The sequence below is a fragment of the Porites lutea genome, chromosome 9 (genome assembly GCF_958299795.1).
Source record: "Porites lutea chromosome 9, jaPorLute2.1, whole genome shotgun sequence".
NCBI classification, from domain to species: Eukaryota; Metazoa; Cnidaria; class Anthozoa; order Scleractinia; family Poritidae; genus Porites; species Porites lutea.
In genome coordinates, this window is record NC_133209.1 from 8,518,147 (window position 1) to 8,534,133 (window position 15,987).

Genomic DNA, 15,987 nt, shown 5'->3' on the forward strand with positions numbered 1-15,987 from the left:
GATCTCTAGAGATGCATTCTAAGCGGCGCTATAAAATTTGTATCTGTTCGGTCTTCCTAGGGTAACTTGAGTCTTTTCGAAATTACAAGGGCCTCCGTATTATTTTCCCGAACATTTTAAATGCAATTTTAAGTTTTACGAAAGTGAGAATTTTTCTAATTCCTCTCTTCACTTTCTCCATCGAAAATTTTACGTTTCCTTTTTCTACGACAAATAGGCTAACTTGGGTACTGAAATGCCAAAAATTAAACTTTAGAAAATCGTAGGGAATTTATTAAATATGTTACAAAAATTGAACATGAATGGAACGGTCATCTTGAAATTTTCAGCCCTCCTTAAGCTATAGAAAATTCTGGGCAATTTTTGCTTCTCCGAACAGATATTTTACAGAAAACAGTCGTTGGGTGCCCCTGAACTAACATATAGCATCGAGGTTCTTTGATAAGGGGTTCCGTAATTAAAATAGTCATTCTTGAATCGTTTAGCGTAAACCAAGGCAATGCGGCAAACTCTTCCAGTTATTGTTGAAACACACTTAACTGCACTAAAGCTAATTAGAATTAGACGGTTTGGTATCTACCTTTGGTTTAGAACTTTGAGCAATTTTATTTTCAGCTCTAGCTCATCTCCGCGTTGTTTTAAGTTCCTGCTTAGGAGAGATTCAAGGTAAACAATACTAAATCATAAAATGTCGATACATTATGGTGGTAGTGGTGGTGGTGGTGGTGGTCTGTTTACCTTCTGGGCCGGGTTGTTCGAAGCTGGGTTAAGGTAACCCAGGGTTAGTGCGAAATTTGAACTCGGATATGAAAGCTTAAAAAGCAAATTCAGTTAAATTCTCTTTACCTACAATATTATGATTGGATGCTCTAAAGAATAGATAACAATTATTCACCGAAGTGGAGGTGGCTAGTCCTGGATATTTACCGAACTGCGAAGCAGTGAGGTAAATATCCACGACTAGCCACCGACACTGAGGTGAATAATTGTTTTAGTATATACTAAAACAGTGAGATAATTGAGCACAAAAATGACGATTTTTAACTCAAATACTGTTGCCAACGATTACAATTTTGGCGCGTAATGACCGGGCGGCCGCGGCCGTCGCTTTTTCTTGCCGACAATTAAAACTTTTGAAGGCATTTGTTTAGCTCTTGCGGGAAAATTTCTTCAAAAGGAGTTGTGAATTCTTTTTGTATTTAAAATCATTCTATAAAAAAAGATTATTAAATTTAGTTTTAAGCTTATTTATGAACAACTCAACTAAATAAATTAACGCAAGACTTAAACTTAATTTGCATTTGTAAACAAAAAACTTTTTCACCGGTTTTATCGATAAATTCGTGTCAAAAAGTCAAAGTTTTACCTATTAAAACTTCCAATCCGAACTTCGTCACCTTCTTCGTGTATTTCGGAAACAGCTTGCTTGATTAGTTGTGAAATTTCTTTGTTTGCTTAAGGCAGCAAACCGGGAAGGCATTTTGCTCGCAACTTACGCGAGTTTGGCGTCGCTCGCTCGGAGGAACTGGAGGTGAATCAGTGAATAGTGCAGGATATTCACTGATTGAGTAGCCAATCAGAGCGCGCGAAAAACGCTATCCACTGTTTTAGTATATACTAAAGAAAATTATCCGAGAGAGTGCTTATGATAAGAAGAAAATGAACCCCGGGTTAAAATTTAACCCTGGGTTAGCGCTAAACAGGGTTCGAACAACTGGGCCCTGACACATACTAACAACACAATTCACAGTTACCCTCCTGGGCCTGGTTAATTAAACGTTGGATAGTGCTATTCACTGGATAAATCACTATCCAGTGGATAAGCATTTGGGAAACCAATAGCGCTATCCACTGGATAGAGATTTATCCATCGGATAGCGCCATCCACCTTTTGAACAATTGGGGCCTGGATTTTCCTAAATGTAAGTTCATCCGGTCCAAGTTTGTACCTGCTCGACCTGGGTCACTAGAGTAAGGTGCTGGGAGCCAGGGAATACTCCCAGATAATTCCTATGGAGTTTTGCAGAAAGCCTTCTTGAACCCTTGCCCTATCTTAGAAAAAAATAGCCTAGCTTGTAAATAGGCTCTCTTATGTGGTATAAAAGCTTGAAATTTAAGAAAAAGGAAAGGGAAAGGGGAAGCATCCTTCACCCAACTCCCGGGAGCCTGTTCACAGCATATTTTACACTAGAGAAAGCAATTACCATAAATGATCTAATAGAAGCCCTCTCTCAAATAAACACCTTGTCTTATAAACGCCCACTCAAGGATTATATAGATGCCCCCTCATCACAATTACACAAAAATACTTGGAATTAGAAAAAAGGAGCAAAGTTGTCTGGGTTTGGGCATTGCTTTTTGTTCAAGGTCAAGTTCAAACAAGGGATAGATTAGCGATGAGAAAACAATGACCCTGAACAAGGGTTCTCGGACATCCAGGTTGCGATATGGATCTCTACTTGCCTAGACTTAATATTATGTTGTTTATAAACTTCATATTTTCTCCAAAAGCATATTACCCTTGTAAAGATTGTTACAAAAATGAAAGTATACGCCTCTTTTTCCAACGCCTCCTTTCTATCAAACGCTCTCTCTTGGACCCCTGAAATTAAACAAACACCCCGGGTGTCTAACAGATCATTTAAGGTATGTGTATTTGAACGAGAATCTGAGGTGGAAATAAGTAACAATAGAACCAATTATTATTTAAACACCAATGAAATACCAGGTGAGCTTTCGCGCAAAAACTTGATATCTTCACATGTGAAAATAACACGTTATCTTCACACGTGAAAATGTCACCGTTGCTATGGCTACATAATAAATAGCACCTTTCACACCAAAAAACTATTAAAGTGAAATGGTTGGTATTTCATTGGTGTTTATATAATAAATAGAACATTACATGGCCGCTTGGAGATACGAAATTTCTCTTCGAGTGTTGAAAAATATTTCATATTTCCCCGCGCAGCCATGTAATATCCTCTATTTATTACATATTCTAAATGCCTGCATTCACCTGATTGTCTCAGGCTGCATGAGGGTTGATGCTAGTTTCCCTGACAGAAACACTGCCTCCCTCTGTCCTCTCTCTATGGCCTCGATACACTCCTCATATTCTGCCTACAAAGATGGATCAACACCTTTAAAGCTGGAGGATTTCTAAGACTTTCTTAAGAACACATGCAGGCATAATAAAATAAGTTTGCGAAGATTATTGTGTTTAAAACTTGTTGTCTAAGCAGGACACAAAGACTCTTAGGTTCCACTCAGGTTCAACAGTTTTAAGACACATTTCCAAATTGTTGGAGCGATTTTTGTATGACCCTGAATAATGGCTTCGGTAAGTGCTCGTTATTTGTTTTATCAGCCAATGGATGAAAAGATCAAAACATGGACTCTTCATTTTCCTACCAAAGAAAACCTTAAGATGGAGAACGCATTGTTCGATTGGCCAATCATGAACTGCAGTATGACCATTTGTTTGATGTTACTGTTTTGTTTGGGCGTTTTCATTTCAAGGTCATATGAAAATCGCTCTAAAGGGGATTTTTTGTAATGCTTCACAGTTTGTTACATACATGTACGATAACAAAGAAGCCTGTCCTGTAAGCATACATCAAAAAGTCTACGTAATTTCAGTTCTATATCTTCTCATCTGTGCCTTTCACAGTAATTTGTAAGGGTAGCCCATCTTTGGAGCATAAGGGTTTAAGATGAATGCTATGTAGATTATGACCCTGCTCACCATAGAGCCTCCAGTAGGTAGGTTGTGTGTTTAATCCTCACCTGAAGCACGGAATTTTTTCTGAGCCTTAATTTCTGGTGTTAGAATTCCCCTTCTTCAAAAATTTGCATAATTATATTTCATACACTTTAGGGGTACTTTTAGGAGTGTTTTGCCCCTGAGTGAAAGGTGGTGCGTAAACAAGATGGATCATGTGTCTTATAGGGGGTGTCGCCAATGTATCAGCTGAAATCTCATGTTGATTTCGTAACTGATCAATCTGGTGTCAGCTACAGCCGATATGAGTAACAAGCAATAGTGTCCAACACGTGATAGTTCACAGGTACCTAGTAACAAAGGGAAAAGCCTTGTGGACAAGGGTGGTGAGAAAATTGTACAGGCAATGCCAATTGTCAACCAATACACCACTAATACCTTGTCAATACTCAAAAGATAGTTCACCAATACATTGCTGACGCACTACTGATGCTATCATAACTGACAACCAGTCTATCTGTCAACCCACACTTGACCCACGGTTGAACGATAGTGGAACGCCACTCGGTCGATGTATTGATCGACTATCGACTGACTCTTGACCAACTCTCCACTGACACTAGACCAATATAGCAACCAATATGTTGACCAATAATCAACTGAGAAGTCGGATGATACATAGATCGACACCCTGTGTAAGACACATGATCCAACAAGACTGTGCTCTAGGAAAAAATAAAGGGGCCCAGTTCTTCTCAGAACCTGTGAAATCCAGGGTCACAACCCACAATATGATTATATTTTCAAAACAAAACTATGGTCTCATAGTCACCCAATGAGCAAAACCAAGGCACCAGGAACCATCAAGTGCTGCTAGAGCATAGTCTCGTGTAAAATGCATTTCCTTGCAGGTTAACTTATTATGGCCATTGTATGCATCCGATAACAGTTCTTTTCTGACTCATCATTTGTAGGTGACATGTATTCACTCAAGTCCTGTTTTTGCTGTTGTTGTTGTCGTTGTTTGTTTGTTTGTTCCTCACCTTTATTCTATAAAGCAGATCTCTGTAAGTAGAGTGGTGATCTATTAATTTTTCAAAGCAAACTTTGTGCACACAGAATCGGTCCTATGTAATAAAGAGTATGAAAATGTAATTGTAAACTGCACTCATTGGAGTTAAAAACTCTTTAAAATAGCAGAAGAAGTTTAATTTCAAAGCTAACACCGTAGGGATAACAGATTTAAAAGTTGGAAAGACAAAGATTTGCGCGATAACTTGATAAAAGCGGGAAAGGTTTCTTTTTTTTTTCTAATTGAGTATATGCAGATTCCTGGACAACCTGCAGGTTCACAAAAATTAATAGATTGTGAACAATATTTCTCCCACATAGTAACATCCTTTAAGTCACAGGTAACAATGCATAAATGTTCAAAAAATAAATGAATGATTGAATAAATAAATTTATTATTCATTCAAAATATTCCCCCAATTCTGACTGGCTAAAAGCACACGTATAATTCACCATAACCAGTTGCTGATGACCAAATTTGGAAGAATTTTGTGTTTGACGAGAGAAGACCTAGGGACAAGGTTGAGTTGTTTTGGTTGTGATAAAAAAATGGCGGACATTTCACTCCTTTTAAGAGTAAGAACTAGGCAAAATAATAGCTAAAAACATGGCAAGAACAGCAAGAAGACAACTCGAAGGCTCGCATCTGCTATTTGGAGAATATTTGCGGAGCTGAACAACCCTAAACGTGCACTATCGAAGATGAACTTAACATCCATGGAGGTAAGCATATTTTAGCTATGTTTTTAAACTTTGAATTATTTTGAATGAATAATGAAACAATTATTGAATTTGGCTTTCGTATCATATAGAGAATTATGGAGATCTCAGAGGGTGTTATCCGCCTTGGCCTACAGCCTCGATGGATAACACCCTCCTTGATCTCCATAATTCTACTTAAGATACTCAGCGTCATTCATTAATTGTTAATTATTATTCATTCAAAATATTTCCCCGTTTCTGATTGGGCAAAACCACATGCATAATTCACCATAACCAGCTCCTGAACTGTCATATTGAACTGATGACTGAGGAAACCTACAAAATGGTTGAACTGTCGGGCAGACATTGTACTCTTTTCACGGCAAAATATTGTCTAAAAACATAGCAAGAACAGCGAGAAGTCAACTCGACAGACAATATCTGCTATTTGGAGTATATTTGCAGACCTGAGCAGACCTTTATCAGCTAAATTTCCCGAAAAAGATGCACTGTTGATGTGAACTTAACATCGACTGCTCAAGGTAAGCATTTTTTAGCTTGTTTTTAAAGTTGGAATTATTTTGAATGAATAATAAAGCAATAATTGCTATCGCAGGATATGAAGAATTCTGCAGATCTCGGAAACACCCTCCTCGATCTGCAGAATTCTTCATATCCTACTCAGCCTCCTTCAATAATTGCTAAATAACAAATATAATAATCCCAGACACTCTACCTGTTTCGTTATTTCGGGAGTCTTGCTAAGATTCAACAATTCCTAAAAAAACATTGATTTATAAATTGCCAATAAATGACATAATAAATTGCATATACCGTATTTATTTGAATAAGCGCCCAACCTCGAATTAGCGCCCACCTCGAATAAGCGCCCATCCTAAAGGCAGAAAAAGTTAATAAGCGCCCAGCCTCGAATAAGCGCCCACCCCCTCCTCCTCCCAATCAAACTCAAATAGGCGCTCACCCCCACCCCACCCACTTGAGTGAATAAACTTTAATAAGAGACTTTCCCGAGGATGGAGTTTTCTTCAGAGTATTTTACAGAAACCTTGCTTTGTTACTTCCTCGCGTTTTGTTATTAGCATTTATTGTTTTGTTGCAAAATAAACATACTTTACTTGCTGAAAATGGTGAAAATTTAATAAGCGCCCAGCCTCGAATAAGCGCCCACTCTCAAGGTCCAAAAATTTAATAAGCGCCCAGGGCGGTTAATCGAATAAATATGGTATATCTTATTTGTAGTAGCACTCTATGAACCCGGGGGTGGGGGGGGGGCCCTTTAGGAATTTCTGGGTGGGGATGTGCCGCTGGGACCCTGGAACCCTTAACCTATACCAGAGCTAGTTCAGCTAAATTTTGCTACCCTATACTAGAGTAAACTCCCCAAATCCCCCCTATCCTATAGTAGCTGTTTCCCTAGTCGAGGTAAAATCTTCAACCAACTAATCAGTTTCCTGAAAAATGATACCCTATTCTAGACCCAAATGTTCTGATTTATATACCCTATCCTAGAGTAAACTGTTTGAAAACCATACCCTTCACAGCGGCACATACCTATATAGCCCATATATGGCAATCCCCCCCCCCCCCTACGAATTAACTAATTGACAATTTCGCTGCAATGTACGTGAATAAATCCTCGAATGCTTACAATCCTCCTGTACATGTGAGTGATGAATTGCAATGTTTAACTCTTGAGAGTTTCGTAGAAAATGCGATTCTTTTTTAACTCTATGTTTGTCCCGAAAATCTGAACATCCTACCTGGTTCAGGGAATCCTGCAGTTGCGTGCTTGAGTGCTCATGCGTGGCCATTTTGGAATCGACCGTTAGCAGTTTCACCACAAGGCTTTTGCGAAAAATGGAGGAATTCCCCTCTTTTTGTCTCTCAGAAACAGCAAAGTGGTTTCCACCGCACTGGGCGCTCAAAAACTAAAGTACTTATTGGCAGTTAAAGACAATAAAAACGAATACACATACGAACAAAAAACGCTGCTGAACCCCGATGGAACATCTGAAAGTTTTCTGCGAAAATGAAATTTACCCGCTCGTTACCATTGTTACCATTGATCGCGTCAAATTACGCGCGTAATCAACGTCATCATTCAGACCCAGTTCTCCCCGAACAGGTCAAAAAATGGCGGAAAGTTGGGAGTATGGTTGACCTGAGCTTCTCTGCTCGACGAAGAATTGCGTAAACAGCCATGTGTTACGACGTTTTGTAAATCATGAGGACGAGAAGTAACTCCATAGTTCGCCTGGATTGGTATCACAGTCTCGTTACCCGAACTGTCTTGGATTTTCAGGTACATTGCAATTGATCTGACCTGAATTGACATGTTTGTATGTCAATTTCCACTTTACAAAACGTGTCAGTTGAACATTACTTTGATGTTTATTTAATCTGTCTGTTACAGACACTGTCTTATTGAAACTTATGCCTTCAAATTCTTCGTATTCACGATGACTGAAGAGATTTCAATTTGCTTACATCTATAGTTCTCTGGATCGATATTTGCAATTTCGTCACTGGAGCGACTCGCCCAATCTTAATGTTTCTGCCGCCGTTGGTCCGGAAAGTTATATTCTTTTATCATGTTTTCAAATTTGTGGGTTTTCTTTTTATCTTAATATCGAGTACATCGCTGTAAACTAATGATGCACTCGCGCTTCGTTTCTTGACTATATAAGGCACACTGCTTTCATTATAGCACTACGTACATTTATTGATTATTTGTAATCGTAGCGACAATTCCGGTCAAAATTTGTTGAAACACTTCCGGAAAATACAATATAAACAAACTGGTTCTACGAATACGTGTATCGCCTCTCTCTCCTTTCCTCCGTGTTGTTTTGATGGAGACATACATACCTTACAGGTAGCTGTTCAAAAGATGGATTGCGCTATACACTGGATACATGTACATGTAAATCTCTATATCCACTGGATTGGTTTCCACAATATTTATCTGCTGGATAGTGATTTATCCAGTGGATAACGCTATCCAACGTTTGAACAACCCAGGCCTAGTTAACATAAATATTGAAAGGGAAGGAGGTCCAAAATCAGTAAGTGTTTCAAGAAGGTTTACGTGTTTTAAAGGCCTGGTTCAGACTCCATACTTTAAGTGGGCTGAATCAAATTTGAATTTAGGCTGACTCAAATTAATTAGGTCAGCTGAATTGATCTTAATTACAGCCAAACTTAACTTACACTTAATTTGACTTTATTTTAAAAAGTATGATGAAGGAAATAACTTGCAAATACAGTCCCAAGATAGAAGGTGACAATATTAACTCATTGAGGATCAGTAAAGCTGTTCCTGTCGCTGAAGATTATGCTAATTTATGATAAACCCCTCTTGAGCGACCAACCTCTTTTAACCCTTTAAGCAGTATCCACATACAAATTCTCCAAACTGATCTTGATACATTTCCTTAAGGAATTAGTTGAGAGAATTTGATGATAGATCAGGGCATTTTCTCTCAGGTGATCATTTTATTAATTCTCATAACTTATCTCTTGACAGTGTATGGATATTGTTAGGAGAAAATTGATCTTGGTCACTATTGGGACTTAAAGGGTTAAGCAGCAATTTGTCCATATGCCAGTGTGGCTGCTTAATGGAGGTTCAATTATGTAAAGTTTCTCTTCTGTTGAGATAGTCACATTTTCATTGTAATCACAGTGTTGGGGATGGTTTGAATAATGTTTTGGCACACTCCACCCCCCCCCCCCCCCCTCCACCTTTAGGAATCACGTATCATGTGATGGAAAATTATGCAGTCCCGACCATGTGCTGAAATGTTCGCTTTGTTCTTTTTTGTTGGATATTTTAAGGATGTCAAAATTATCTGCATCTGAAAGTTGAGTCACAGACTAAAGTCATGCAATAGTCCTCATGTGTAACTTGTTTTATCCAACACACAGGATCCTGTAACAGGTCTTCTTCCACCCAAAATAAACTGGACTAAGTATAAATCAGGATCAACAGATTACTTAGGGGATGCATGGGTAAGAGATAATGTCTATAGCATCCTGGCAGTCTGGGGTCTGTCACTGGCTTATAAAAAGAATGCAGATGTTGATGAGGACAGAGCTAGGGCACATGAACTCACTCAGGTATGATAAAATCCTGCATTTTTGTGATAATCAGACAATATCAGGTCCCAGTTGTTCAAAAGGTGGATTGCACTATCCACCAGATAAATCTCTATCCAATGGTTAGCGCAATTGGTTTCCCTAATAATTATCCACTGGATAGTGATTTATCTGGTGCAGGGTGCAAAGAAAATCATTTTTACAGCTTGCCATTCGGGCAAGCTGAGGCTAGCATTTACTAGCCTAAACATCATTTCAACTACCCCCAAAAACTTTTTGACTAGCAGAATTGATTTCACAGTTCTTCTGTTATTCGAATTTTTTTTTCCCTCAAAAAACATCACTTGCCTGTCGGGCAAGTTAAAAACAGAATTCACTAGCCTGATAGCAAAGTCCACTAACCTTGGGCTTTTGGACACTACTCTCTTTGCACGCTGCCGGTGGATAGCACTATGCAGCTTTTGAACAACTAGAACCAGATGTAATTTCACACTTGTACTGGTAGTTGCTTTCCCAAGATTATGTAAACTGCATGTCAAAAAATACTGACTGATCTGTTGTTGTCTTCTTCAGTCTGTTGTGAAGTGTATGAGGGGTCTTCTAACATGTATGATGAGACAGGTAGGTAGATTAAAAAAAATAACGGTCAATGATTAAATTAGCATGAGTAAGAATGAACTGATCCAAGCCCTAGGATTTGGAATCTCATGGAAAATGATATTTCGGTTCTGTGCCCAGAGATCATTTTTTGTTTTAGTCTGTGAAAATTCATGGTAACCCATTTTTAATTTAGTTAATTTGCATATTAAACATGTTGTAAAATATACTTGAACATTTTAAGAACATTAAGGTTGTGCAATAACAGCAAAGAAACCTGCCAAAACTTGTGCTATACATTCAGAGTTTATGTTTAATTGCTTATTTTCTTGTTTTGTTTGTCATTGTGTTGCATTGAGCTCAATGGTATGTTACCAGGCAAAGCAGTTCTTTACATGTGACAATTTTGCATGAAAAACCAACGATATGATGGAAAACGAAATTGATGTCTTCAGGAACCCATACAGCGGCTTATTATTTTAATACCAGTAGGTACAAATCTAAGTACAGAAAAAAAAATGTCAGTACCATTTTATCTTAAATTTTTTTCAAAGGTTCACAAAGTTGAAAAATTCAAGAAGTCTCAAGCCAAGGAAGATGCTCTTCATGCCAAATACAACTTGAGTAAGTCACTTTTACTTAATTAGAACATATTAACCCTTGTCCCAATAGTGACCAACATCAATTTTCTCCTAACAATATCCATATACTGTCAAGAGATAAAGTTATGAGAATTAATAAAATGATCACCATAGAGAAAATTCCATGATGTTTTATCAAATTCTCTGAACTAATTCTTAACGGAGATGTATAAAGATCAGTTTGGAGAATTCGTATGTCGATATTAGGGCTTAAAGGGTTAAATACAATTAATCAGGGTGCAAAGAAAGTCAGTTTTACAGATTACAGTTCTTCTGTTATTCGAATTCCCAAAAAAATATCACTTGCCCGTCGGGCAAGTTGAAAACAGAATTCACTAGCCCGATAGCAAAATCCACTAGCCCCGGGCTATCAGACACTACTTTCTTTGCACACTGATTAATGTACAGTAGAATAATTATATACAGGTGTACGGGTACAGAGAACCAAAATTTTTACCTTTCACTCTAGATACAATAAGTAATGTTTAAAATGTGAACAGCAGTGTTTTATGTAATATATCAAGCATGAGGCACAGTGTTTCATCACCAGATGAAACACTGAGAAGGGAGATGAAAATACAACATGCAGTCAGTCTTTTTGACGAACTTCGAGGTGAACCAGATGAAACACTGTGTAAAATGCTTGATATTACCTCTCAAACAAAATGATTTTAGAAGGAGAAATCAAGGATGCAAAATGAGCAGTTTTTCACCTGATTTCCAAACACCCATTAAACATTAATTCCCTTTGTATTTTCTTTATGAATTATTAATGTATTTGAGAACACTGGTTAAATTATCTCAAAATACAGTGGCCCTTTAGGAGAGGTAATAAAGTTGTACTTATTCTACTTTAAAATGTAGACTCTCTCTGGCTTACACTGTACATGTACAACCAAAATTAACACCTGTCTTCACTCAAAGTTTTCGAAATTGCTGTTGCAATGATCCACTTTAATGTGTATGTAATCTGTATTTCTGTTGTAACTAATGTTTATTACAGAGACTTGTAGTCCTTGCGTTGGAGATCATGCGTGGGGACATCTACAGATTGATGCTACCTCTCTGTATCTCCTTATGTTGGCACAAATGACTGCTTCAGGTTAATTTTGTTTAATAATACATGTATCTTAAAATGTTTTGTTTTTGCATAATTATTCATGAATGACTTGAAGCTAGTATTTCTTTCTTTTTTATGAATGATATTTTTAATTAAAAAAAAGTTGACTTACACAATGATAAAAGTTACAGTACGAAACGTTGTCTGATTGTACATGTACTGTAGCTGGGCAATCAATCACCCAGGCTGTGCTGGAAATTAAAGGTTGCCCAGTGCTCTGAAATAGTGAAAACAGGGTGCCCAGCATTACATATATGCTTTACATGAAAAACCAAGATTCCTTAGTCACCCAAGAGCAAAAGTAAGGCAATAAGGGCCACCAGCTGGTGCTGCTAGAGCACAGAGTTGTATCACTAAGACACTGACTAAGATTTCAATTTACACTTGGTATGTGCAGTTAGTTGGTGGGGATTTTATAACAGGTACTAGGAAGTTATTTTGGGTCTATTTTCCTTTTGTTTCCTATGGACGTTGTCAGGATCATGCTCTTAGCAGCCAGGGGAAATTTCTGGCCCCCAGTCCTTAGTATCATACTACAGTCGACTCCTAACAACTCGAACCTTCTAGGGAAATCTACCATATTTGTTCGAATAAGCGCCCAACCTCGAATTAGCGCACACCTTGAATAAGCGCCCCTCCTAAAGGCAGGAAATGTTTATAAGCGCCCAGCCTCGAATAAGCGCCCACCCCACCCCTTTCCCACTCAAACTCAAATAAGCCACCACGCCCACCCTACCCCCCAAAAATTGAATAAGTACTAAAACTAATAAGAGACTTTCCCGAAGATGGAGTTTTCTTGAAAATATTTTACAGGAACCTTGCTTTGTTACATCTTCGCGTTTTGTTGTTACCTTTTATTGTTTTGTTGCAAAATAAACATGCTACACTTACAGAAAATGTTTAAAATTTAATAAGCGCCCAGCCTCGAATAAGCGCCCACCTCGAACTAGCGCCCACTCTCAAGGTCCAAAAATTTAATAAGCGCCCAGGGCGGTTAATCGAATAAATACGGTAAAAATGTTCAAGCTAGGAGGCTTTGAAGCAAATAACCAGAAGTAAGCAAATGAGCAGAAAGGTAGAGATGTAACACCTGTTGAAGCTGAGCTCACTTGATTTTACGGTTGATCAAAGTGTGAAGCTAAGGCTGGCACTATATAAAGTTTTGGGGAAATGTTACGGGTGAATCTTTATTTGCTATGGCTGTTCTAAAAAATGACAGCCCTGATCATGCACACTTCTTAGCGATGGACACTGAATTTGAACTGGAGTGACAAAAAAAATTTACAACAAAGAATGGTTGTTTTGAAATAAATTCAGTGCTTTGGGCTTCAGTACAATGGTAAACCGTTTTCTTTCTTTTTTTCTTTTTTTTTTTAAGACTTGTCACATGCTTAAAATGTGGTTTGAGTTATCAAGGGTAAATTTGTATAGAAATAATCTGAAGGGATTCAAACAAAAGTCACTTCAAGTTAGCATGAGGTTTGAGTTAGCAAGGGTTCAAGTTATCGGGAGTCAACTGTAAGTTTTAATGGTTGATTATTCTTAAATTATATTGGTTTTTTTTTTGTCGTTCATTCTTTTTCAGGGATACAAATTATTTTTACCCTGGATGAAGTAGCCTTTATTCAAAATCTTGTGTTCTACATTGAAAAGGCCTATTGTATCCCAGTAAGTGTGCATGTTCACTGTAGTATTACTACACCCACCTGTATGTTTAACATTTATCATTTAAATTTTGTTAGTAATTTTCTAATCATGAAGTATCCGAGTGAAAAGGCTGCATTTAGCTAACATACTTTTCTATGTGTATTGGCTCATATCATAATTATCTCTAGTGCAAGTAGATAAATTAGTAGTGCCTGGTTTAATTAAGTCAAAATATACTCAATCAAAATCACTATAAAGTGATGGCCAGTATGACCATTTTCAACATTAGAATAGTAGTCGATTTTTATGAAAACCTAATGATTGATTTTTTCAGTTAATAATCTTTTGCCCATGAAGGCCTTCTAGAATAATATTTTCAGAAGGCTTTCTTGGAAATTTTTTTTCATTTTAGGTGGTTGAGGTACACTGTACAGCTTCAATCTGCTAATAGAAATCTTGAGTTTGACTTTCAATAGTTTAAAAATAAATCATTCCTAGGACCAGTTATTACAATTATTATGTAAATGTGCATAGACAGAAAAAAGATGATAAAAGTGGTCATTTATACAAGTGAAATATTGGTGTTTTTTTATATACAATGTTTTTGTTTTTTTATGTGACCTACAATGTACATGTACATGTATAATTTACATTAAATTATTTCAGTTACAGCTGTATCCCTGTTATAGAACAAAACTGTAAACTTTTGTATCATCTCATCTGCAGGCCATGAGTTAAAAGAAAACTCAAGCAAAATACCATCCTTGACAACTGTAACTTAATGTATTTTTTTGTTCATTTAATGCAGGATTATGGTATTTGGGAAAGAGGAGACAAACTCAATCATGGTATGCCTGAGCTGAATGCAAGTTCTATTGGAATGGCAAAGGTTAGCTTGTCTGTACCTTATTTAGTGAGGTACATTACTTTTCACAGCTGTGTTTACTGCAAGTTTTAAAACATATACTCTCCAATTCACTGAAAACTCTGTAAATGGAAAATTCTACAAATACATGTATTAGGAAAACCTTTTTATTATATAAACACAAGAGAAACCAGGTGCGCTTTTGCGCAAAAATATGATGTCTTCACACGTGAAAATAACATGTTATCTTCACATGTGGAAAGATCACCGTTGCTATGGCTACATAATAAATTGTGCCTTTCACAGCAAAAAGCTATTAAAATGAAATGATTTGGTATTTTTCATTGGTGTTTATATAATAAATAGAACATTACATGGCTGCTCGGAGATACAAAATTTCTGTTCTCATGTTGAAAAATATTTCACTTGTTCGCTGCACTCACTTGTATTCCGTATCTTCGTATTGATTGATTGATTGATTGACTGATTGATCTCCACGCCACCTTGTAACACCCTCTACGTATTAGGAATTTAATTTTCTGTAACTACAGAGAACAATCACAGGAGCTCTTAAGCGTTTGTGTATTCTATATGTACACTGTAGATCAATTATTATTGTAAGTTTTACAACACCATTGTAATGATATCTGAAATGTTGGCTATAGCAGAAAAACTCTCATAGCAAGGACAAGAACCACTAACAAACTCAGCCTATGCACATGCTTAAATAATTATACTTACAGACATGGCTCACTGTAATTTGCAAAACGAAATTAAACAAAACAAAATGAAAATTTGTTCTTTGTGAAATCTGTATTAATTTTTGTGAAAATTATGAAAATCTGTACTTTGCAGAATGAAAATCTGTATTTCATGAAATGATGAAGATTTTCATTTCACAAAATATAGATTTTCATTTCATTCCATTTTGTTTCGTTTTGTTTCACAAATTACAGTAAGCCACACACACCTGTGTCTCCTGTACTTGAACCTACAGCAGGTAGTCCACATTGGTTGAAAGCATGCACTTTCACTGCCATGCCACCCTTTCTACCCTTTTATTTTATTTTTTATTTCTCTTTAGGCGGCTTTAGAAGCATTAGATGGCTTGGATTTGTTTGGTCCAGAGGGGGGTCACTCATCTGTCATCCACATTCTTCCAGATGACATTCAACAGTGCAAGGTTGGAGGCTGAAGACAGCTCTCTGTTATCCTTATGTCATTTCCATGGCCTATACTCTCATGGCAATAGAAAACGTTTTCCGTGTTTGCATAGCCTGATGTAAACAGGAGAGGGGTTGAGAGAATTTGAGACAGTCGCCAGTCTTGTACACGAAGTCTTGCACATGTAATCAGTTCTTGTTTTGCAAAAAGGTGCTTTCCAAAATACGGATTTTTCTCACTTAAAATGTCAGCTTAAGCGAAAAAAAGTTGACACAGCTTGTTTGAAAAGATTTTCCAAGTTTTAGCTGATGAAGAAATGAGGAAATAAAGTAAACTT

The 15,987-nt window shown here is 37.2% G+C and overlaps 2 protein-coding genes across 3 annotated transcripts in view; one reads left to right on the forward strand and one right to left on the reverse strand.

Annotated features, from left to right (window-relative positions):
• Nucleotides 1-7,527, reverse strand: part of LOC140948841 (clathrin heavy chain linker domain-containing protein 1-like) — a 49,339-nt gene extending 41,812 nt beyond the window's left edge. Inside the window, exons 1-5 of the mRNA XM_073398113.1 lie at nucleotides 7,279-7,527; nucleotides 6,234-6,275; nucleotides 4,768-4,851; nucleotides 3,020-3,123; nucleotides 581-646 (exon numbers count right to left, since the gene is read on the reverse strand). Coding sequence (XP_073254214.1) covers nucleotides 581-646; nucleotides 3,020-3,123; nucleotides 4,768-4,851; nucleotides 6,234-6,275; nucleotides 7,279-7,329 — 347 coding nt within the window. The 5' untranslated portion in view covers nucleotides 7,330-7,527. The remainder of the gene's footprint in view (nucleotides 1-580; nucleotides 647-3,019; nucleotides 3,124-4,767; nucleotides 4,852-6,233; nucleotides 6,276-7,278) is intronic.
• Nucleotides 7,528-7,642: 115 nt separating this feature from the next.
• The window catches only part of LOC140948800 (phosphorylase b kinase regulatory subunit alpha, liver isoform-like), a 43,684-nt gene continuing 35,339 nt past the window's right edge, over nucleotides 7,643-15,987 (forward strand). For both annotated transcript variants that reach the window (XM_073398067.1, XM_073398068.1), the window contains exons 1-8: nucleotides 7,643-7,820; nucleotides 9,446-9,637; nucleotides 10,190-10,237; nucleotides 10,768-10,837; nucleotides 11,858-11,956; nucleotides 13,560-13,642; nucleotides 14,430-14,510; nucleotides 15,571-15,669. In XM_073398067.1, coding sequence (XP_073254168.1) covers nucleotides 7,743-7,820; nucleotides 9,446-9,637; nucleotides 10,190-10,237; nucleotides 10,768-10,837; nucleotides 11,858-11,956; nucleotides 13,560-13,642; nucleotides 14,430-14,510; nucleotides 15,571-15,669 — 750 coding nt within the window. In that variant the 5' untranslated portion in view covers nucleotides 7,643-7,742. The remainder of the gene's footprint in view (nucleotides 7,821-9,445; nucleotides 9,638-10,189; nucleotides 10,238-10,767; nucleotides 10,838-11,857; nucleotides 11,957-13,559; nucleotides 13,643-14,429; nucleotides 14,511-15,570; nucleotides 15,670-15,987) is intronic.